Source organism: Cajanus cajan, chromosome 6 (genome assembly GCF_000230855.2).
Source record: "Cajanus cajan strain Asha chromosome 6, NIPB_CcT2T_4, whole genome shotgun sequence".
NCBI lineage: Eukaryota > Viridiplantae > Streptophyta > Magnoliopsida > Fabales > Fabaceae > Cajanus > Cajanus cajan.
The window spans coordinates 45281887-45306174 of record NC_138522.1 but is presented as its reverse complement, the minus strand read 5'-3'; the positions used below and the strand labels follow the sequence as shown (position 1 = coordinate 45306174).

At 31.2% G+C, this 24288-nt stretch overlaps 4 protein-coding genes across 10 annotated transcripts; 2 read left to right on the top strand and 2 right to left on the bottom strand.

Annotated features, from left to right (window-relative positions):
- Window positions 1-1195: 1195 nt before the first annotated feature.
- On the top strand, window positions 1196-8321 carry LOC109796158 (uncharacterized). 5 transcript variants are annotated; one of them, XR_014434719.1, is made up of 6 exons: window positions 1196-1740; window positions 1813-1897; window positions 1977-2146; window positions 2306-2580; window positions 7345-7407; window positions 7827-7968. XR_014434719.1 is itself a non-coding variant. In XM_020355818.3 (5 exons), exons 1-5 carry the CDS (start codon window positions 1359-1361, stop codon window positions 2801-2803), a joined length of 960 nt encoding a protein of 319 aa, XP_020211407.2. In that variant the 5' UTR covers window positions 1196-1358; the 3' UTR covers window positions 2804-4016. The 5 variants fall into 5 exon arrangements, 3 of the variants coding, with proteins under 3 accessions (XP_020211407.2, XP_020211408.1, XP_020211405.2); XR_014434718.1 differs by having other exon boundaries at window positions 7333-7407; XM_020355818.3 differs by lacking the exons at window positions 7345-7407; window positions 7827-7968 and adding an exon at window positions 2756-4016.
- Window positions 8322-10596: 2275 nt separating this feature from the next.
- Window positions 10597-12100, bottom strand: LOC109797095 (small ribosomal subunit protein uS10y). The gene is made up of 3 exons (XM_020357011.3): window positions 11921-12100; window positions 11721-11834; window positions 10597-10913 (listed from the first exon to the last, which is right to left on the bottom strand). The coding sequence occupies exons 1-3, from the start codon at window positions 12030-12032 to the stop codon at window positions 10771-10773; spliced, it is 369 nt and encodes a 122-aa protein (XP_020212600.1). The 5' UTR covers window positions 12033-12100; the 3' UTR covers window positions 10597-10770.
- A 3505-nt stretch (window positions 12101-15605) lies between these two features.
- LOC109796873 (uncharacterized) lies at window positions 15606-18431 on the bottom strand. Of its 3 annotated transcripts, XR_003803981.2 has the most exons (6): window positions 17888-18431; window positions 17731-17815; window positions 17482-17651; window positions 17048-17322; window positions 16717-16872; window positions 15875-16012 (listed from the first exon to the last, which is right to left on the bottom strand). XR_003803981.2 is itself a non-coding variant. In XM_020356705.3 (5 exons), exons 1-5 carry the CDS (start codon window positions 18267-18269, stop codon window positions 15836-15838), a joined length of 1089 nt encoding a protein of 362 aa, XP_020212294.2. In that variant the 5' UTR covers window positions 18270-18429; the 3' UTR covers window positions 15606-15835. The 3 variants fall into 3 exon arrangements, 2 of the variants coding, with proteins under 2 accessions (XP_020212294.2, XP_020212298.2); XM_020356705.3 differs by lacking the exon at window positions 16717-16872 and having other exon boundaries at window positions 15606-16012; window positions 17888-18429; XM_020356709.3 differs by lacking the exons at window positions 16717-16872; window positions 17482-17651 and having other exon boundaries at window positions 15606-16012; window positions 17048-17327; window positions 17888-18430.
- Window positions 18432-20478: 2047 nt separating this feature from the next.
- LOC109797194 (small ribosomal subunit protein uS10y) lies at window positions 20479-21911 on the top strand. The gene is made up of 3 exons (XM_020357150.3): window positions 20479-20670; window positions 20758-20871; window positions 21565-21911. The coding sequence occupies exons 1-3, from the start codon at window positions 20559-20561 to the stop codon at window positions 21705-21707; spliced, it is 369 nt and encodes a 122-aa protein (XP_020212739.1). The 5' UTR covers window positions 20479-20558; the 3' UTR covers window positions 21708-21911.
- Window positions 21912-24288: the final 2377 nt, after the last annotated feature.

The following is a 24288-nucleotide window of genomic DNA, read 5'->3' as shown; positions in this document are numbered from 1 at the left end:
TTTCAACAAGAGTATCTTTAACAATTTTTTTAATAACAATATCTTTTAAATATTCTGTTTTGCTTCTTATATCTTTTAATTTATCATTTTTATTTTAAATTAAATTTCAACATTTTAAAAACATTGTCGATAATTAAAAATAAGTCAATATTTACAATTTATTTATTATAAATCTAAATAAAATTTATACAATTAAAATATTTATTTATCATAAATTTAAATTATATAAAATAAATATTATTACATATTATATAAACTAAAATTTAAGTTATAAAAAAACTTTGAAAAGAAGGACTTGTTTAAAAGAAGTCAAAGTCCAACAACTTTAATATATATATAGCTATTGAGTATGTAACCGCTTTTGGTCTCCACTTTTTAGTGGATCATTATATCCTTCTGATATAAAAAAAAATTATATCCTTTTTAAATAATTACACACAACTTTCTAATATTATGTCTGTGTATAACTATTAGAGGCATAGAGTGTCTTGACCTCTTTAGTATATATTATAAGGAAGATATCGAGACATGTAATCGTTTTTGGTCTCTAACCTTCTTATAATATGTTGTTTGTGTCTCGACCCTTCTAATAATAATAATAATAAATAATATTTTAGTACTATTTTTAAATGAAGATATAAATATATTAAAAATAAATTTAATCATTTTAAAATATTTAAAGACTTTTGTGTCTTATTTCTATAATGTTGAAATTATTTTTATCTTTATTTTAAAATAATAAAAAAATTACCATGAGATAAAAATATAAGTAAAATATTGAAAACGAATTTAACATTATTTAAAAAAAATTTATTCTTCACTTATAAAAAAAAATTAAATATTTTAATTCATATTAAAATAATCAAAGTTTTAATTTTAAAAATTATTTTAATTCACCTGTAATGTTTAAAATAATTTGTTTATGATACAAGAAAGATTGAAAAAATAAATATATCTAATCAATTCTTGTATATATAAAAGAGATATCAAATATATTATTTTTTACCTTCACTTTTTTAATATTTTGTTATATTTTTTTATGTAAAAAAGTTATATTTTATTTAAATATTTATATAATTTTTTTTTAATATTTTATCTATCAATAACTATTAAAAATACGAAATATCTTGATAAAATGATAACGGCAAGAAAAAGGATAAGAAAGTTATTTATTAAGAATAATTTGAATTATTTATTTAGTTGGAACAAGGAAATCCTAAAAGGTGAGTTTTCTAAGTTATTGTGCGCGGAGAGTTGAATGTTTTGGTTGGATCGCGTTGTTCTCGGTTTGTGTGTGTGATCGATATCCCTTTGGATCTCTTGAGAATCTATGGTGGTGTGAGAGATCTAAGGTGGGGATGGTGACGGTGAATCTGGGTATGCTTCATTATGTGTTGGACCATATATACGGAGCATTCATGCACAGAACTAAGATGAGCACGCCGTTCTTCTCGCGAGGGTGGGGTGGGACGAAACTGGAGATGCTGGAGAGGATGATAAAGCAATTGTTCCCGGAAGTGCAAGTGGCGGGGCAGAATTGGCCTCCCACTATGATTGAACCGGTTTGGAGAACCCTTTGGGAGACCAAGACGGCTACTTTGAGAGAAGGGGTATTCAGAACCCCTTGTGAGGACCAACTGCTTGCTGCATTGCCCCCTGAGAGCCACACTGCAAGGGTTGCATTCCTCATCCCCAAGCCTCTCCCCCCTCACAAAATGGCCTGCGTCCTTCATCTTGCTGGTAAATCTCTCTTTCACATCTTTCCATTTCAATCTTCTCTTTCATATCTTTCCATTTTCTTATGCTCTGCAGGAACCGGAGACCACTCATTTGAGAGAAGATTGCGCCTTGGTGGACCTCTCGTCAAGCAAAACATTGCAACCATGGTACTTGAGAGGTCATGCTCTTTTCTCAAACCCACCCTTTTCTCCTTCAAACTATTCATTTAATGTATTCCTCTCTTTATGCAAATGCAGTCCATTTTATGGACAAAGACGGCCTATGCTGCAGCGTGGTGCAAAACTTTTGTGTGTTAGTGACTTGCTTTTATTAGGAAGAGCAACCATTGAAGAGGCACGCAGTCTCTTACACTGGTTGGACTCTCAGGCAGGTTTTGGCAAGATGGGTGTTTGTGGACTTAGTATGGGTAATTTTCATATTTTAACCTCATCCATACACAAATCAACTCCTTTTAGATCCAACAACATACCGCTTGTCCCATCACTGTAACCAAACAAGTTTTCACTTTTCCAATCTCCTGGCTTCTCCTTTTATGTAATTTTTTCAATATTTCTATGTAGTCCAGGAGGAGTGCATGCTGCTATGGTTGGATCACTTCACCCTACACCTGTTGCAACACTCCCTTTTCTATCTCCACATTCTGCCGTTGTCGCATTCTGTGAGGGGATTTTGCAGCATGGCACTGCCTGGGAAGCGCTCAGGGAGGATCTTGCTGCCCAGAAGGTTGCAATGACTCTCGAGGAGGTTAGAGAACGAATGAGAAATGTTCTGTCTCTCACAGATGTCACACGCTTTCCAATTCCCAAAAACCCCAATGCTGTAATCTTTGTTGCTGCCACTGTAAGTTTCATCTTTCATCATCATCACCTTATGAATGTGTATAGTGAAACTGGGAAGAAATTTACATCTAACAGTCGTTCATTTAAATTGCTTTTCCATTTCCATGTCTTTTTGGATCCTTTTATTGATATGTTTTAAATGTGTATCGACTATGTTCTTTTTCATGGAAATACAGCAATCTGAAAACACAAACTTTTCTGCCTTATTTTCTTCCTGTTCCTAAATCTGGCTATTGCTGTGACAATCAAAATCAAGCTAAAAGTTTATCAAACCTGAGAGAATATCAGTTAGGTGCACTGGTACATATGAAGTGCATTTGATACATATTAAGGTACAAGACAAGGTAACAGTAAATGCACCATAGAAGGAAGGGAATAATCTGTATATTATTCACTCTTATCAAATGATACAAACGAAAGGGTCTATATAGCCAACGTTTGAAGCAAGGCGACAAAAGAGAGGAATGAAAAACGTGCAGCACTAGAAACAGAAAAGGAAAAATAGAATCTAGTTTGTTACACGAGAGAGAAAGAAAATATCCACTATTGAGCATGACTCCGTTGAGCATGACTGCATCATGCATGCAATCACTCATCACCATCATTTATGCTCTACGATAATACCCCCTCTCAAGCTGGTGGGCGAAAAATATCAAGCACACCAAGCTTGGTTAGGAAGTCATGGAAGAGCTTTGGAAACAAGGCTTTAGTGAAGAAATCAGCCAGCTGAGCTTTGGAAGGTATGGGAAGAAGATGCATGAGTCCAGCTTGCAGCTTTTCTCTGACCAAGTGACAATCCATTTCCAAATACTTTGTGCGTTCATGAAACACAGGATTGTGTGCTATGTCTAAAGCACTTTGGTTGTCACAGAACAACAAATGAGATTTTGGCAAGCAAACTCTGAGATCTTGCAGCAAGAAATGAATCCATTGAAGTTCACAAGTGGCAACACCAAGGGCTCTGTACTCTACCTCAGCAGAAGACCCGACAACTGTGGGTTGTTTCTTGGATCTCCAGCTAATTAGAGCATCTCCAACAAAGAAACAATACCCTGTAATTGATCTACGAGTATCCAAACATCCGCCCCAATTTGCATCACAGAAGCCCTTCACTTGAAGTTGAGAATTTCTAGGAAAGAATAACCCAAGACCAGGGGATCCTTTTAAGTATCTCAGTATCCTAGTGGTAGCTTTATAATGAGCCTGAGTTGGGGAATTCATGAACTGGCTGACTTGCTGAGTAGCAAAGGTGATGTCTGGTCGTGTTGCTGTTAAATAGAGCAATCTCCCTACAAGTCTGCGATAGGAAGGAGCATCTGTATAAGGGGGGCTTGTATCTTGTTGAAGATGAATGGCTGGGTCTAATGGTGTGGAGGCTGGTTTACTGCCTAAGAGAGCTGTATCTGTGAGAAGCTCCAAACAGTATTTCCTTTGGCACAAAGAAATTCCAACTGATGAATGAGCAATTTCTAAGCCGAGAAAATACTTCAAGGGACCAAGATCTTTTATGCCAAAAGCTGCATGTAGAATCCCTTTAACAAAGTCAAACTCAGTTAAGAAGATGTATTATGTTTTAAGAAAAGAGAATGGTCTACAACAGAGTGAGAATAGCCCAGATTCGGTAGAAAAGTTGATAGCTTCTCAAACCATTGTCTGCTAGCTTGTTTGAGCCCATATAGAGACTTGGTGAGTTTGCAAACTTGATTTGGACTTGTAACAGTCATGCCTTATGGAACAATCATGTAGATACCTTCCTTCAAATCCCCATGGAGGAAAGCATTATTCACATCAAGTTGGTGAAGATGCCATCCTTTAATAGCAGCTAAGGCAAGAATGACTCTAATGGTGGTTAGCTTGGCAACTAGAGAAAAGGTGTCCAAATAGTCTAACCCTTCAATTTGAGTATATCCCTTTGCTACCAACCGAGCTTTGAACCTTTCTATGGTGCCATCAGATTTTCTCTTTACCTTGTAAACCCATTTATTACCTATGGGAATCACTCCCGGAGGGAGTTCAACAATCTTCCATGTTCCATTGAGTTCAAGAGCTGAGATTTCAGCTTCCATGGCCTTTTCCAGTGATCAAACTTGCTAGCTTCAGAAAAGGATTTAGGTTCTGGGACGTCTGACAAACAAGCACTATAGACAGCATGTGAAGGTGACAAGGCATGGAAAGAAACATAAGACTCTATTGGATAAGGAATACCTGAATGATGATGCTGGGAAGAGATGGATGTATTACAGTGATAGTCTTGTAAATATGTGGGCCTTGTTTTATCTCTGAGGGATCTCCTGCAGATTGTAGTAGGCTGTTCTTGGTTTGTTGGTGATGGGGAAGAAGCTGTGGGAGAAAGAAGAGTAGGAGATACCTAAGTATGTGAAGATGAAATTTCTGTGTTAGTTTCCCCTGGCTGAATAGGATCTGAATTGGTGAAAGAGGTGGGTGAAAATGGTATGGAGATGCATTGTGGTGCAGAAAAATCTCCTGGTTGTGCAACATTTAAGACATAAGAAAAAATGAGTTCTTCAAACTGCACATTTCTAGAAACATGTATCAGCTTTGTATTTAGATCATAAACCATGTAACCTTTCGTTCCTGGTTTATATCCAATAAAAAATCATTTGTGAGCTCTAGAATCAAATTTTTTTCTATGAAGAGAAATGCTAGAAATGTAGCATAGACACCCAAAAACCCTCAAATGTTTTAAATCAGGAAGCTCACCATATAAAATCTGATAAGGTGATTTTGAACCTAAAACTTGGGTTGGAACTTTATTAATTAAATGTACAACATGAGTCACTGCAAAACCCCAAAAGGATTTTGGCAAATTTCCTTGGAAAAGAAGTGCTCTAGCAACATTTAAAATGGTTTGATGTCTCCTTTCTACTCTACCATTTTGTTGTGGAGTTTCTACACAAGAAGTCTGATGAATGATGCCTTCTTCTTGATAGAAAGAATGCAAGAAAAATTCAGGCCCATTGTCTGTTCTTATTGTTTTGATTTTGCTGTGAAATTGTCTATCAACCAATTTTGAAAAATGTCTTAGTGATTGTTCAGTCTGAGATTTGTTTTTTAAGAGAATTACCCAAGTATACCTACTATAATCATCCACAATGGTTAAAAAATATCTTTGATGATTTACAGTTTGTATACTATAAGGGCCCCATAAATCTAAATGCAATAATTCAAAAGGTCTTGAAGTTTTAGAATTACTAACTGAAAAAGGTAGCTTCCTCTGTTTGGCAAAATGACAAACATCACATACATGCTTGTGATTACAATTGTTTATGAAGGAATACAATTCTGATAACATGTTTAGCCTAGACTCAGAAATGTGCCCAAGTCTAAAATGCCACAAAGCATTAGGAGAATAGGTAGAATTGTGTGTTGAAGATGTGTTGATTTGTGAAGTATTTGTAGTAGGTTTTTGGCAAGTCTTGATCAAGTAATACAATCCATCAACTTCTTCAGCAAAACCAATCATCCTCACAGACTTCAGATCCTGTATGAGACAAGCATTAGGCAAGAAAGTAATTGTACAATGTAGAGAAGTGATCAGTTTAGACACATAAATGATGTTTAAGGAAAAATCTGGGAGATATAAGACCTGTGTTAGAATTAGATGAGGATTTAAAAGGACCTTACCAGAATGTGTTGCTAAAACTGTGTTACCATTTGGAAGTTTTACTAATATAGATTGTGATTTCAATGGTTCTAAGAAGGTGAACAAGGATTTATTGGAGCAAATGTGGTCTGTTGCACCCGAATCTAATATCCAGGTGCATGAGGTTTTGGAATCGGCTAAACAAATCAGAGAAGTTGGTTTACCTAAGTTCAGAGTCAGATTGGAAATTGGAGTAGTGGTTAAAGCTGCAACCTGATTGCTTCCTGAAGAACTAGCAGGGTTAGAAGACTGGATAAGGGCCATGAGAGCCTTATATTGCATCTCTCCCAAGCATCGAAACTTGGATCGAAGGTAGAAGGTGCCGGTAAAGAATCATTTACGAACTTGAACTTATCTTTGGAAATTAATGACTGCTTCATAGCCCTGGACCAGCTATGATAGTTCTTCACAGTAAGCAATGGTGAGACCAAAGGTGTTGAGGGATGTTCTCCTGGATGAATGTAATATTCACTGAGGGGATTCAAAGCCGGGTCCGAAGGTGGAGGTGAAGACGCTCCTCCACTGCCTGAACCACCACCTCTTGCCATGGAAATGATTGAAACCTACAGAGCTCTTGAACTTCAAGAGCTCTGATACCATATCAGTAAATGCATCATAGAAGGAAGGGAATAATCTGTATATTATTCACTCTTATCAAATGATACAAACGAAAGGGTCTATATAGCCAACGTATGAAGCAGAAGGCGGCAAAAGAGAGGAATGAAAAACGTGCAGCACTAGAAACAGAAAAGGAAAAATAGAATCTAGTTTGTTACATGAGAGAGAAAGAAAATATCCACTGTTGAGCATGACTCCGTTGAGCATGACTGCATCATGCATGCAATCACTCATCACCATCATTTAAGCTCTACGATAATACAAGGAGAAGAACACATGACTAATGCTCAATTTTCTGAATAACTTTTTGTTATGTACATTGTTTGGTGAATAGTGGACAGAACAAACAAATTAATGTTAAATTTATTGCAATATCCTTTTAATACTAATTATCATAATGAATTATTATTATTATCTTAATGAAAATGATAGTGACAAGAATTGTAATGACTATAATAACATTGGTGATAGTGTTGGCTGCAGTAGCAGCAACGATACTGATGACGATGGTAAGGGTTGAAGTGGTGTTGGTACGGCATTATGGTAGTGAGTATTTTTTTTACTCCGAACAAAATATTGTCCCGTGATTTATTGAGTAACAATAAAATTAGACTTTTGTTATGTTCTTCATTTTTTGTCCAGTCCCATGACCCCTTTATAAATCAAACTGGAAACAGTTATATTTGTCTTGTTCAATACAATGAATTTTAGTGAATTAAACGAACTCATGTGACATTTGTCCTGGCTTTAATTAATCAAAGATAATTTGTTTTCTTATATTTGGTTGAAATTAAAAACTGTTATTGACGAATTGTAAGCACATAAAAGGTTGATCCAAATCACTTGAGTTTTTGAACCTTCTGAAATCCTCAGAATGAAGGGACACTTTGCTGTCCATAAAATCATGTTTTATTGAGTTGTCTGCATTTGTCACTGCTCTTAATCATTGTCGCATTGTTTTGCAGGATGATGGATACATCCCAAAACACTCAGTCCTGGAACTTCAAAAAGCTTGGCCCGGTTCTGAGGTGAGATGGGTCACAGGTGGGCATGTCTCATCCTTCATTCTCCACAATGATCATTTTCGAAGAGCCATTGTGGATGGTCTTGACAGATTACCATGGAAAGAGTCTCCGTTGTGATACGATTATTGCACATGAAGAAGAAATTGTTTTAAGATTGTTGATTGATACAGTCAGTGGTCATTTCCACTTCTCATACTCCCCTAAACTTGTAACATTGATCTCAGATCTCCATCCCCAAATTAAGAGGGAAGGGGTTGTAAATAATTTTCATCCAGAAAATATACATTGAAGTCATAACAAGGGGGATAGAAGTTTCTGAAGAAACTGATGAAATTGTTGTATCGGAATTTAACTGTTCTGATCTCTCTTTAACCCTGTCAAAAAATAAATAAATTCTTATAAAAGTAAAATGTTTATTCAGGTCCTTTTGATGTATCTCCATCACCATATTACTTTTTTTGCTAATTAGCAGCATTAAATTGTTCTTTCAATAATTATTAATTATTCTAAATTTCGTCTTTTAAGTATTAATTTGATAGGAAGAGCAAAATGTTGAAAGATAAATTTGATGGCTCGTTAGATTCAAATAATCATTTATACTGCATTTTGGTGAATGGGACTAAGTGTCCGTTTATTATTAAGGGGGGAAATATGAAAAATAGTGTAGATGAAAAAAAAAAAAGAGGAATAAAAGGAAAATTAAAGGGTTTGGTTTCAGAATAACATGATTGATTAAAAATTGAGGTGAGAAATAAAGAAAATGTAAAATGAGGAAGGAAATAAGTTGAATGTAAATAAATGAGAAATATAGTTAAAATATAAGTGTTTGATTTAAAAGATATATAAAAGAAGAAAAAAAACTACTTCGGGTGATTTTTTTAATCAATTAAAATTGATTTTATGTGCTTAATAATCGACTATGTTCATTCACAATCACCAATTTTTATATCCAGTCCTGTATAATTGATTAACAAGGTTTGGACAAAGAAAAGTTTAACTAATACAATGTCTTAATCTTTTAATAGTTAATTAATTATAGTTTCAGCTCTTCATATTAAGGTAATATCCTAAAGGTAGATTAAACTCCCTATTTATACAAATGGGTAGATAATTTCTTTTAGCTAGATGCTATATAATTTTGTGTGATTGTTTTATTATTTTTTATTAAGGAGAAATAAAAGAAAACAAACAACTACTACTTAACAAAAAGGAAGCCTATAACTTCAACTAAAAGGGGAGTATAAAGTTGAAATAGATAAGCTTCTATAGTAGTGAGTGAATGATTTGATTTTACTCCATGGTTGGCAAGTTAGCCCCCCCTAGAGTTCCCTTCACAATGTATGATTGAAGGAAACATTTCAATTTAGTGATATAAGAGATTCTTGATATTAGATAATAAAACAATAAAAGGATGCAGGTAGTGAACCTCATTTTTAATAAGATCCGAGACACTTTTACAGTCAAACTCATTGCACATTATGATAACTTTTATCTCAAGCTAAACATAAACCATAGAGCTTGACTAATAATTTTGCTTTAGATTTGTAGCAGTTTTAGTACTTGATTTATTACCTTAATGAATTCCTTTTCTTATTAAAAAAAATTATATACTAAAAAGGGTAAGGTTTTCTTATCTTTTTTTTTTTTTAATTACCTAACATCATGTTAATTCAAGTGAAATTTTTTGAAACATAAATTCAAGTTTGAATATTATGAATAAAAAATATGTTAAAAAAAAGATCTTACAAAAAAATGGTCATCCAAATAAAAATGATAAAATCAATGAATATTGAATACCTTGCAATTATAATATAACACCTAAAAAAATCTCTAAATCTTTGTATTTTTATTAAATTTTCTTAACTTATTTATTTAATTTGTGTTTTTTCCTTATTTTTAAATTAAATTTAATATATATTTTAAATTACCAATAAATTTTTTTTGTAATTTATATATTTTAAAAATATTTATTAAAAATTATAATATAATTTATATATTCAAATTATTTATTTATTATAAATTTTAACTATATATAAAATAAACATTGTAACTTTTTGTTGAAAAATTAATACTAACACTAAACATAAAAGCACCGAACACTTTGATTACCTTCCCATTTAGTAACATTTTGTTGAAAAATTAATACTAGCACTAAAAGTTAAAGATTACTATTTCATCAAATATACTAAAATAATAATGTAATATTAATATAATTTTGCTACACCCATAACCTTCAGAAAAATGTATATTAAATGTAAATCTGATTTATATCATCCAAACAATATTATTTTGTCGACAAGTCTTGAAATCAAACTATCCTAACATGAAAAACAAACTCGGTATAAAATAAAGTTGATTCAAATTAGTTTGTAAACACTATCATGAAAATGCACTACACTTAATTAAGATTGCGGAAGTTTCCTAACGAGGATTGATGTCAGGGTCGAAAGGATAAATATCTCGCTTTCCAAAAGTTGGCTCGAATCAGGCCTTCTTGCAGTGAGATTAGCCCAATACAAACAGACCATAAATGGAACGTAACATATTTGCATTTCACCTGGTTTTCTTTTGGTTCTCAGACGAAAGATTATGTAAAACTAGTTCACTTCTACTTTCAGGTTTAAAAATTTGCTGGATGTGATGATAAAGGAAAAGATATAATGTTAGCTGGATACATAACAAATGATTTGTAATAATATCAAAGCAGATATATGAAAGATTCTTGAATATATTAAGGTGACATTTCTCTGGTATTCATCAATGTCCTGTCCACAACCGTAAAACTAAAGAAAAGAAACCAACTCCGTCCCACAACCAAAACTAACAAAATACAGAAAAGGGGGGGCAAAACTAGGAAGCATGACAGTTAAAATTTGGTTCAAGATCAAGCATCTGCAATGGTCACCTCAACTTCCACACCTGGTTCAATTGTGATAGAAGTAATCTGCTTGACTACATCTGGGGAACTGTAGAGGTCAATGACTCTCTTGTGCACACGGAGTTCAAATCTGTCCCATGTGTTGGTACCTAAAACAAAACAAAATTTCATGAACACATGGAAAAATATCATGTATTCAACAAAACACAACATTTAGAAAGTCTACAAATTGAACACAATACTTCAAAAACCAAATCAGTAAGCTATGTAACACAACAGTATTAGTGTTTCATAAGAACAGGACGGAATTCAGACTCAATAAGACAAGAAAGCACAACACTTTTTAAGCTTTTAGCCCCAACTACAGGCCTTCCATGTTTCGGGTGGTGAGAATGCTCATGCATATATCATCAATTGCATGATATCAAATGACAAAAGAGCCAATCCCACATGTCATGCGCATAGGATAGTCAATTTGTTTCATATAATGACCACCACAGTTGAAGAACTGATTTAAATACCAAATATCATTCAATAAAAATGAATTAAAAAATAGATATAACTTGAACAATTGCCCCGTCTTCAACTAAAAGAATGAAAGTTGAAACAAACCATACTATTCATCTCACACTTAATTTTTTGGAATGAAAAAAAAAACAATAGATTATTAATGAAACCTTCTAACCATCCTGTTCATTTTTGTGCAAACAATATAACTCAATTAAAAAAAAAAAAACTTCCCTTTTCATTCAGAACCTTCCGTCCAAACAAATCTAGAACACAGACATTCACCACAACTCTAGAACAACCATATACATTGAGGCACACCAAACAAGCGATGTGCGCAGTGTATAATTGCAAAATAAACATGAATCAAACCAACAAGATAAGCAGAGAAAAAAAGGGGAAAAGTTAATGACACAACAACCATAAAAAGTGAGAAATAGTGAAAATACCTTCACCACAAGGAGACTTCCTAGTAGTGATGTGAAGAACCTTAGTGGGCATCCTAACAGGTCCTTTTACCCTGAGCCTCTTGTCCCTAGCACCACGAACCAAGTCTGCACAAACTAAAATTTACACAAAAATTGAATCATAAGCCTAAGGACTCAAAGCGAGGATCTTAAAAAGCAGAACTTGGAGCAATTGATGATACCCTTTTCGAGATTTTTGACGTGCTTGGAGGAAAGGGTGATCCTTATCTTGTGGATCTGATCCTGGGGCTCCTCTAAGCCGGGTTTAGTTGGCTTCATCGCAGCGTACGCCATTGTTGACACAGATGGAGAAAGGAGGGAAGAAGCCGCTGCGTCAGATAGCTAAGACAGTTATGGTTTTAGGGCAAAAATATAAAATAAAACCCTAACTCTCCATCCATCTAAGCCCACTACCAAAATTTCTTGGCCCAACTTACAATACTTTCCGGACTTCTTTTTTAAGCCCTAATTACTAAACATATCTTTCCATTTTCTTAATTTAATTTTCTTACTAAAATACTCTCTATATATAATGACTCCTGTTAACATCAATTGTAAATCTAAAATACTTATACTATATCTTTTATTTTAATATTTTTTAAATAATATAAATTTAATTGATTTAAATATTGAATCATATGATATTATATTTAAGATTATGTATATCAAATTTTTTATTATTTAAATTTTTTAAGATATATTTTTTAAAAATGAGTATTTACACATATTTTAAATATCATATTATATGTAAAAATAAAACAATATAATGAAATACTAAATAAATTTGGAATCATGTGAATTTTGATACAAATGATCTTAGGTAATAATATCAAATGATTTAATAATTAGATCGGTTAAATTTGTATTACACAAAAAAATTATTAAAATTATAAGATTTACTCATAAAATATAGTGTTAATTATGCTTTTTGTTCATTAATTATTTCAAAATTTTATTTTTCCTCTCTATAATTTTTTTGTTATCTAGTTTTAATCCCTCGTTTAGTTTTATTCATCAATATTAATTCTTGAGAGGGACTAAAATGAGGAGGGAGAAAAGAGAGAAATAGTTCTCTTAGAGACTAGTATTGACAAATAAAAATAAACTCATAACTAAAAATGGGCAAAAAAAAAGGTTATAAATGCCAAAAAAAAATAAAAATTTAAATAGTTGAGTGACAAAAACTTAACTGACCCTATAATATATTTCATACAAATATAATAACATTTTAATTATTTGAGAGAAATTAAAGTTTCAATCTTCAAAAATGTTGAAAGATACCAAGTTTTGTTATTTTAATCCTAATATAATTAACATAGACTATAAATAATATTTCCAAGCTTTGTTGAAACTTATATTTGTCTCGAATGGATTCTTAGAGAAGGGAAAGGTTGTCATTTTTTAGCAAGCTTTGCTGATCCCTTGAATGGTGCTTAACTAGTTATACCATTTTGTATTGCTTTTTTGTATGTGTTAGACAATTTGCTAAATCTCACTCGTTTTGTCATATTACAAGTTGCTCTTTTACGTGGATAAGGTTTTTTTTTTCCTTCTCCTAATATTTATACTTTTAATTAACAAAAAACAATTAAATCATACTTTTAACTTTTAAGTTTTAAGGGTTGTTAGATTTGTTCAATATTTTTTCTCACATGCTATTTCAAGGAATTTGTTTGCATATGATTTATCCAAAGTGGAGATCCTATAAATAGGATGATTATGTTAAGGTTATTTAATTAACTTAAGTAAAATTATTTAATAATCATTTATGAATGTATTATTAATTACTAGTATTTTAGTATGTGTATGAATATTTATTATATTTAATTAAAATGTATTATAAATTATAAATAAAAACTATATTTAAATATATAACTATATTATATATAAATTTTGAAAAATAAATATTTTTAGACAAATTATTTAGATTGTGATGCAAGATTGTTTTTAATTATTAAAAATTTATTTTGAAAATATGAAAATTTAATTAGAAATAAATATAAATTAAAATATATAAGTTAAAAAAATCCTTAAAAGACTTATCATTGAGAAAAAATATCTAGAAATACTCTATTAAAAAGAAACACCTAAAAAATATTCTAATAATTTAAAAATTATTTTAAAAAATAATATTTTAAGATCAAATTAATAGTTTATTCAAAATATATTGTTTTTGGTTGCTCAACATAATGGAGGTTACCAAACAATAAAAGTAAAAGCATTGATGTAATAAAAACAAGCTCTAAAACTGCTATAAATCTTGAGTAGAATTGTTAGCCAAGCTCTATGGTTTATGTTTAGCTTGAAATAAAAGTTATCGTAATGTGTAATGAGTTTGACTGTAAAAGTGTTTTTGATCTTATGAAAAACAAGGTTCACCACCTGTATTCTTTTACTGTTTTATTATCCAATATCAAGGATATCTTATATCACTAAATTGAAATATTTCCTTCAACCATACAGTTCGTGAAGGGAACTTTAGTGAGGGCTAACTTGTCAAACATTTAATAAAATCAGATCATTCACTCACTACAACGGAAGCTTATCCATTTCAACTTTATACTCCCCTTTTAGTTGATGTTATAGACTTCCTTTTTGTTAAGTACTTAAGTAGTAGTTGATTTTTTGTTTTCCTTTATTTCTCCTTAATCAAAAATAATAAGACAATCAAAAAATTTTATAAAGCATCTAGTCAAAATAAATTATCTATGCATATATGTATTTTAATAGGGAGTTTAATCCACCCTTTAGGATATTACCTTAATATGAAGACATGAAACTATAATTAATTAATTATTAGGAGATTAAAAAAATATTGCATTAAACTTTTCTTTATCCAAACATTGTTAATAAATTATATTGGAATGGATTTAGAAATCAGTAATTGTAAATGAACATAGTCGATTATTAAGCATATAAAAATCAATTTTAATCGATTATATTATTGATTAAAAAAAATCACCCGAATTAATTTTTTTCTTTTATATATCTTTTAAATCAAATACTTATATTTTAGCTATATTTCTCGTTTATTTACATTCAACTTATTTCTTTCCTCTTTTAGTATTTCCTCTATTTTTCACCTCAATTTTCATTCAATCATTTTATTTTCACAGCTCTATTTATTTTATTAAATAAAATGCTTATTATATTTCTATTTCTTTCCTATTTATTTTTTATTTTTCTGAAACCAAACCCTTTAATTTTCAATTTTTTTCTCTTTTTTTTTTCATCTACACTATTTCTCATATTTTCCCCCCTTATTAATAAACGGACGCTTAGTCCCATTCATCAAAAAACAGTATAAATGATCATTTGAATCTAACAAGCCATCAAATTTATCTCTCAACATTTTGCACTTCCTATCAAAATAATTCATAAAAGATGAAATTTGGAATAATTAGTAATTATTGAAAGACCAATTTAATGCTGCTAATTCCTTCTTCTAATTTGAATCATGAGTTCATTTCTTCATTTGAATTTGATTGTGCATCTAACTATGGAACTTCATTTATTTTGCTACCTAAGACAAAATTGTATATCAAGGATCAATGGACAAGACAATTTAGAGAAGAAGTAGAATAATATGAGATGGAAACATATCAAAATAAACATTTTACTTTTAAAAGAATTTATTTATTTTTTGACAGGTTTAAAAGGATTTATTGTTAATCCGAAAACATTGATATTATTACATTTGGTGAGTTTAAAGATACTAAAATAGCACAATTTGTTAGTTGAGAATTTGGATGATATTAATAAGGTGATGGTGTCAAGGTGCAAATGTATTACGCATGAGGAGACTAATAACAAGGTGTTGTCCAGAATTTACTCTAAAAGCTTTGAAGAGAGATCAGAACAGTCAAATTCACATACAACAATTTCATCAGTTTCTTCAGAAACTTCTATTCCCCTTGTTATGACTTCAATGTACATTTTCTGGATGATAATTATTTCCAACCCCTTCCCTCATAATTTGGGGATGGAGATCTGAGATCAATGTTACAAGTTTAGACGAGTATGCGAAGTGGGAAGGACCACTGACTGTATCAATCAACAATGTTATAACAAATTCTTCTTCATGTGCAATAATCGTATCACAACGGAGACTCTTTCCATGGTAATCTGTCAAGACCATCCATAATGGCTCTTCGAAAATGATCATTGTGGAGAATGAAGGATGAGACATGCCCACCTGTGACCCATCTCACCTCAGAACCGGGCCAAGCTTTTTGAAGTTCCAGGACTGAGTGTTTTGGGATGTATCCATCATCCTGCAAAACAATGCGACAATGATTAAGAGCAGTGACAAATGCAGACAACTCAATAAAACATGATTTTATGGACAGCAAAGTGTCCCTTCATTCTGAGGATTTCAGAAGGTTCAAAAACTCTAGTGATTTGGATCAACCTTTTACGTGCTTACAATTTGTCAATACCGGTTTTTAATTTCAACCAAATATAAGAAAACAAATTATCTTTTGATTAATTAAAGCCAGGACAAAAGTCACATGAGTTCGTTTAATTCACTAAAATTCATTGTATTGAATAAAACAAATATAATTGTTTCCAGTTTGATTTATAAAGGGGTCATGGGACTGGACAAAAAATTGAAGAACATAACAGAAGTCTAATTTTTTTGTTACTCAATGAATCATGGGACAATTTTTTGTTCTGAGCACAAAAACACTCACTACCATAATGTCGTACCAACACCACTTCAAACCTTACCATCACCGTCAGCGTCATTGCTGCTACTGCAGCCAACACTATCACCAATATTATTATTATCATTACAATTCTTGCCACTATCATTTTCATTATGATAATAATAATAATAATAATAATAATAATTCATTATGATAATTAGTATTAAAAGGATATTGTAATAAATTTAACATTATTTTGTTTGTTCTGTCCACTATTCACCAAACAATGTACATAACAAAAAGTTATTCAGAAAATTAAGCATTTGTACCTTAATATGTATCAAATGCACTTCATATGTACCAGTGCACCTAACTGAAATTCTCTCAGGTTTGATAAACTTTTAGCTTGATTTTGATTGTCACAGCAATAGCCAGATTTAGGAACAGGAAGAAAATAAGGCAGAAAAGTTTGTGTTTTCAGATTGCTGTATTTCCATGAAAAAGAACATAGTCGATACACATTTAAAACATATCAATAAAAGGATCCAAAAAGACATGGAAATGGAAAAGCAATTTAAATGAACGACTGTTAGATGTAAATTTCTTCCCAGTTTCACTATACACATTCATAAGGTGATGATGATGAAATATGAAACTTACAGTGGCAGCAACAAAGATTACAGCATTGGGGTTTTTGGGAATTGGAAAGCGTGTGACATCTGTGAGAGACAGAACATTTCTCATTCGTTCTCTAACCTCCTCGAGAGTCATTGCAACCTTCTGGGCAGCAAGATCCTCCCTGAGCGCTTCCCAGGCAGTGCCATGCTGCAAAATCCCCTCACAGAATGCGACAACGGCAGAATGTGGAGATAGAAAAGGGAGTGTTGCAACAGGTGTAGGGTGAAGTGATCCAACCATAGCAGCATGCACTCCTCCTGGACTACATAGAAATATTGAAAAAATTACATAAAAGGAGAAGCCAGGAGATTGGAAAAGTGAAAACTTGTTTGGTTACAGTGATGGGACAAGCGGTATGTTGTTGGATCTAAAAGGAGTTGATTTGTGTATGGATGAGGTTAAAATATGAAAATTACCCATACTAAGTCCACAAACACCCATCTTGCCAAAACCTGCCTGAGAGTCCAACCAGTGTAAGAGACTGCGTGCCTCTTCAATGGTTGCTCTTCCTAATAAAAGCAAGTCACTAACACACAAAAGTTTTGCACCACGCTGCAGCATAGGCCGTCTTTGTCCATAAAATGGACTGCATTTGCATAAAGAGAGGAATACATTAAATGAATAGTTTGAAGGAGAAAAGGGTGGGTTTGAGAAAAGAGCATGACCTCTCAAGTACCATGGTTGCAATGTTTTGCTTGACGAGAGGTCCACCAAGGCGCAATCTTCTCTCAAATGAGTGGTCTCCGGTTCCTGCAGAGCATAAGAAAATGGAAAGATATGAAAGAGAAGATTGAAATGGAAAGATGTGAAAGAGAGATTTACCAGCAAGATGAAGGACGCAGGCCATTTTGTGAGGGGGGAGAGGCTTGGGGATGAGGAATGCAACCCTTGCAGTGTGGCTCTCAGGGGGCAATGCAGCAAGCAGTTGGTCCTCACAAGGGGTTCTGAATACCCCTTCTCTCAAAGTAGCCGTCTTGGTCTCCCAAAGGGTTCTCCAAACCGGTTCAATCATAGTGGGAGGCCAATTCTGCCCCGCCACTTGCACTTCCGGGAACAATTGCTTTATCATCCTCTCCAGCATCTCCAGTTTCGTCCCACCCCACCCTCGCGAGAAGAACGGCGTGCTCATCTTAGTTCTGTGCATGAATGCTCCGTATATATGGTCCAACACATAATGAAGCATACCCAGATTCACCGTCACCATCCCCACCTTAGATCTCTCACACCACCATAGATTCTCAAGAGATCCAAAGGGATATCGATCACACACACAAACCGAGAACAACGCGATCCAACCAAAACATTCAACTCTCCGCGCACAATAACTTAGAAAACTCACCTTTTAGGATTTCCTTGTTCCAACTAAATAAATAATTCAAATTATTCTTATGTTAAAGTTTTAATTTGATCTCTTATAATATTTTAAAATTTTTATTTAATTTTACTTTAATTTTTAGATTTAATTTAGTCTCACATAATAAAAATTTTAATCATGTTTTTTTTTGTCTAAAATTTTCAAATGTCATTTAAGAGTGTTCATGTGATTGAGAATCATAAACGTGATTCTTACTGCTCTTATTTAATAGATTTTTTTATGTGATTTACACCGTGCAAATCACGAGCGTGATTCTCATGACTTTTAAATGACGTTTGAGAAATTTAGACGAAAAATAAATATTGTTAGTATTTTTGATACGTGAGACTAAATTGAATCAAAAAATTAAAGTAGAACTAAATTAAAATTTTAAAATATTATAAGGAATCAAATTAGAATTTTAGCCTTATAAATAACTTTCTTATCTTTCTATTTATTGTTATTATTATATGCTAAAATAATAGAGATATTTCGTATTTTTAATAGTTATAGACAGATAAAATATTAAAAGATTTTATATAGATATTTAAATAAGATATAAATATTTTTTTTCACATCCAAGAAAATTTTTAAAAATATTTTTACTAAAAAAAATTTCAAGACACTAGTAGAAAAATAATTTCAAAGAACATTCTCATGGAATCTAATTTATATAAACATCATTGTATCAAGAAGAAGTTTCTTTAATAAATCTCTTGTAAGAGCATGAAAAAAGATTATAAATAGATTGACAATTCTTGAAACAACATTGTCTTATGATGAAAATGATTTATAAATCTCTTAAGTTTAATAATTTTCTTTTGTAACTACCACAATTAAAATTTAGATCTTTAAATTTTTGGATAATTTGATAATTTATGATATATTTAATATTTAGGGTTTAAAGTAAAGTTTAGTAACTTTATTTTCTTATAATATACTATTTTTGTGTGTGTAAAAGATAATGTATTTATATAGATATGATATCTTTTTCTAAAGCTAAATTTTAAGCATAATGAAGCTTATAATTATAAGAGTTAAAAAAATAATTTTTTTTATAAAAATGTATTTAGTAATACTAGTTTATAATTTAGCTGACAGTTTACAAATTAGAAATTCAAAAACTTACAAGTCAAGACATTTAGAGTCCTACTAAATAAGTCAAAAATTGTCAAGAAAAAATATCTCATTGAATAATTTTTTCAAATACACTTACATAAGTTAAAATTTGTTTAACCAAACTAAATCAAAGAGTTTGAAGACTCATACAAATATTTGACTTAGTAAACATCAATCAAAGTTTACGTTATTCATCATTTTTACATAAGGAGAACATCTTCAAATCGTAAAAAGTTGAATATATTAAACATATAATGTATGGATACATTTTATTTTTCATGCATGAAAATAAAAAATAGTAAAAAAAAACCATAAAAAAATAACGAATAACACAAGTTATTTAACCAACTAAAATTAGACTTTTTTTTGACATAAAACTCTTTTACCATCAAATTGTCTACCCTATGTTTAAACTTTTTGACACTTAATATTATAAACCTTCTATACTAAGTCCTTCTATTAAGGTATAAACATTAGGAGAAGGAAAAAAGACCTTATCCACATATAAGAGCAACTTATATTATTTTATAAGAAATAAAATAATATTATTTTAATAAACACTAATTTTAATAAAACTTAGAAATATTATTTTATAGTCTATGTTAATTATTTTAATATTAAAATAACAAAAAATATTGGTATCTTTCAACATTTTTAACAATAAAAAATTTATTTTCTCTCAAATAATTAATATATTATTATATTTGTATAAATATATTATAGGGTTAATTAATTTTTTTTCATTCAACTATTTCAAAATTTCATTTTTAGGGAGAGAGAGAGAGGATTTTAGTAAGAAAAAACAAATTAAAAAAATGGGAAGTATGTTTAGTAATGAGGGCTTAGAAGAAAAGTCCGGAAAGCTTTGTAAGTTGGGCCAAGAAATGGGATATTGGGCTTAGATGGATGGAGACTTAGGGTTTTATTTTAATAATTTGAGAGAGTTTTGCCCTAAAACCATAACTCTCTTAGCTATCTCACGCAGCGACTTCTTCCTTCCTTTCTCCATCTGTGTCGACAATGGCGTACACTGCGATGAAGCCGATTAAGCAAGGGTTGGAGGACCCCCAGGAGCAGATTCACAAGATAAGGATCACGCTTTCCTCCAAGCACGTCAAAAATCTCGAAAAGGGTATGCATCAATTCATTCAAGTTCTTGTTTTTATGATTGTCTCTGTCAATCCTTAGCATAAATTTTGAGTTTTCGTGTTACTATTAGTTTGTGCGGACTTGGTTCGCGGTGCCAAGGATAAGCGTCTCAGGGTTAAGGGACCCGTCAGAATGCCCACTAAGGTTCTTCACATTACTACCAGGAAGTCCCCTTGTGGTGAAGGTATTTTCACTCTTTTGTCATTTCTTGTCATATGAAATTCAAATTTTATGTGAGTATCAGCACCTCGAAACACGGTAACACTGCTGTTGGGGAGATGTTTGGATGGGGCTTTATGAAGGGGAAGGGGAAGGGAAAAAAGTGGTTTTCTATTTTTTTATTTTATTTTTTATTTTGAGTTATATTCTGTTCAAAGTTCAGAAATGGACAAAGTATTAAGTGTGAAATGAATAATATGGTTTGTTTCAATTATCATTCTTTTAGTTGAAGTACAGGGTAAATTGTATCTACATTATGTTTTCTTCATTTTTATTCAATTAAATCTGGTACTTAAATCAGATTTTTCTTCAACAAATTCTGATGTTTATACAATAGGATATAAATTTATTGTTTTACACCATGGCTTGGAAGTTTGGCTCTTTTATCGGTTGTTATCATGCAATTGATTTGTGACTGGGGTGAACATGAGAATTCTTGCAGCCTGTAAAATGGAAAGACTTCTGTTAGGGCTAAAAGCTTGAAAAGTGTTGTGCTTTTTTTTTGTCACAATTCCTTCCTGTTCATATGTTTTTATGAAACACTAATATTGTTGTGTTACATAGCTTAATGACTTGGTTTTGAAGTATTATGTTCAATGTCTAGACTTTCTGAATGTTTTTTATTGTTGAATGAATGATATTTTTGCGTTTTGTTTAGGTACCAACACATGGGACAGATTTGAACTCCGTGTTCACAAGAGAGTCATTGATCTCTACAGTTCCCCAGATGTGGTTAAGCAGATTACCTCTATCACGATTGAACCTGGTGTGGAGGTTGAGGTTACCATTGCAGATGCTTGATCATATCCATATTTTAACTTTTTGCTATGCTTCATATTTTTTTTTCTTATGTATCTGTAAGTTTTGATTGGGGACTAAGTTAGTTGTTTTCTCTAGTGTTACGGTTGTGAACTGATGAATACACGAGAAATGTTATGCTTCATATATGTTAGAATGTTTGGATTTTATCATAGATCACAAATAATTTGTTGTGTACTCAGCTAACATTATATCTTGATAATTGCTTTTATCATGTCTCACAGATTTTTAAACCTAATAATACTTATTCTGATATAGTTCGACATACTTTTCCATTTAGAAAAGAAATAAAAACCAGGCAAGATACCGAAATGTTGCATTTCCGTTTTTATATTGTTAATTTCACTTCCGAAGACGTTGCCGTAACCAATTTTTCTGAAAAGATAATTTTTTTCTTTCGTCTAATTCTCCTTTGGAAACTGTCATTAAACTTAGAGAGGTCTTTGGTGCATTTTTCTTTAGTGCATTCTCGTTTACAAACTTGAGGCTGAATCGACTTGGTTTTAAATGAGTGTTATCTGTGTACCATTTAGTTTTATCTCAGCATTCACACATAAGTTCAGAATTTAATTGGAATACAGTGTAACCGTTATACTGTCATCTAATGGTTGCATTCTCTAGCGAGAATGCAACATGGGAGAACAGCAATAGGAAATGTGCCCTTCGTTTTTCTTCAATGTCAAACGCGTTGGAATTTATAGAATGCCGTGGGAATGGGGGGCATACATTTAATTTAATAATTTATAAAGAAGAGAAAAAGTTAACTTTTCTAAACTCCAACTCATTCATTCCCATCTTGCTACATATCCAAAGCACCTAAATACACCTCACTAATCTATTGCTTTTATATACAATTTTTTTCATGATTTAGTTATACACGGCAACACAAACTAAGCAGGACTCATTACAACCATCAGACCAGATAAAATTAACAAAATTCAATTATCATGTGTGTAATTTCTTTTTAAGTATATATGTTGGATAGGGCATTAGGCCTAGGAAAAAAAAAATATTAATATTGCTGCCCGAATTGGTCAAAAAAGAACAAAGAGAGAATCGAATCCTTCAAGTTGATGTGCCAAATTTGCATGTCTTATCTGTATTGCAATGAATGAAGCACTGGACTCCCAGCAACTTCTACTGATGAGAGGCAAATGTCAATACTTTTGTAAGGCACTAAACCCTAGTCTGTGGGCCAAAAATCATTAAACGCAGCCCTCCCCAAGCAATAATTGAAGCAAGACATTGCATCCTTTCAAGATATTTCTACACCTTTTTTTACTATCTAAAAAAAATTGAACATATTTATATTACATAAGTGAATTTTGTTTAGATATTCTTGTAATTATTTGTATGTAAAGGTATATAATTTTTTTAAGAAGAGCATTATACTTTAAAGAGTATTCGAAATTTACACGTATGATATGATATTATTTATTTTAAATTTAAATTTAATATGATATATATGCTTTATCAATGACAATGACAAACAGTCTAAGCATGCAACTTTTGGAGGCCCGATGGACTACAGATTTCCACACAACTTTCGTTTGTCTCAGAAACCAAAAGCTTTTATAAACAATTGTATGTTTAATTTTCATATAATGTTAACATTACATTTATTAAATGATATAAGATAATTATATTTAATAGATATAAATTTGGATAAAATATGTTTTTATCTTTCAAAGTATTTTGAAATGTTAGTTTTAGTTTTTATAAAAATTTAATACATTTTTATGTCATACATTTATTAAAAAAAAGCATTTTTAGTTTCTAATAAGAAACTAAAATCATATTATTTTGATAAATGTAAGAACTAAAAATGTATTAATTTTAGTCTTTCATTAGGAACTAGAAATGTTTATGTGTTCTCTGTGTGTGTGTGTTTTTTTTTAAATGTAGAGACTAAAATTGTGTTAAATAAATTTAGAGACTAAAACATTCTGAAATATTTTGAAGGATTAAAAAAAAAATTCTTTCTATTTTATAGTATTATTTAAATTAATCATACAATTAATATTATATAAAAATATCATTATTTAAATATTTATAAAAAAATTTAATACATTATTTAACTACTATCTTAGTAAGCACACATGTGTTCACATACAAACACACATATCAAAAGAAAGTATATATCTAAATAAACGGAGAAACTATAGTGTAATATTTGTATGTTTGAGAATGTATTTGAAAAAATATTAGTGTAAAAGATGTTTTAATAATAATATTTTAAAAAGTTAATGTAACTCTAATGAAAACTTTTAAAAAATAAATAGTGTTATATATTCAAATATTCAAGGAGATGAGATTAATCTTTTTAATAAGGAGAAAGAATAATGTAATATTTATATTATCATAAGAGGAGTAAAATTTACTTAAAATAAAATTTAGAAGTTGCCTATAACTCATTTCTCTTGTGTTTATTGTTTTATTTTTCTGTTTTAATTTTGTTTTTACACGACTAAGACTTTATATTTATCCATTGAAATTGAACTCGATAATTGACTAGTTCGTATTGAAAAATTTATGATGATTCACACATTATACTTAATCAATC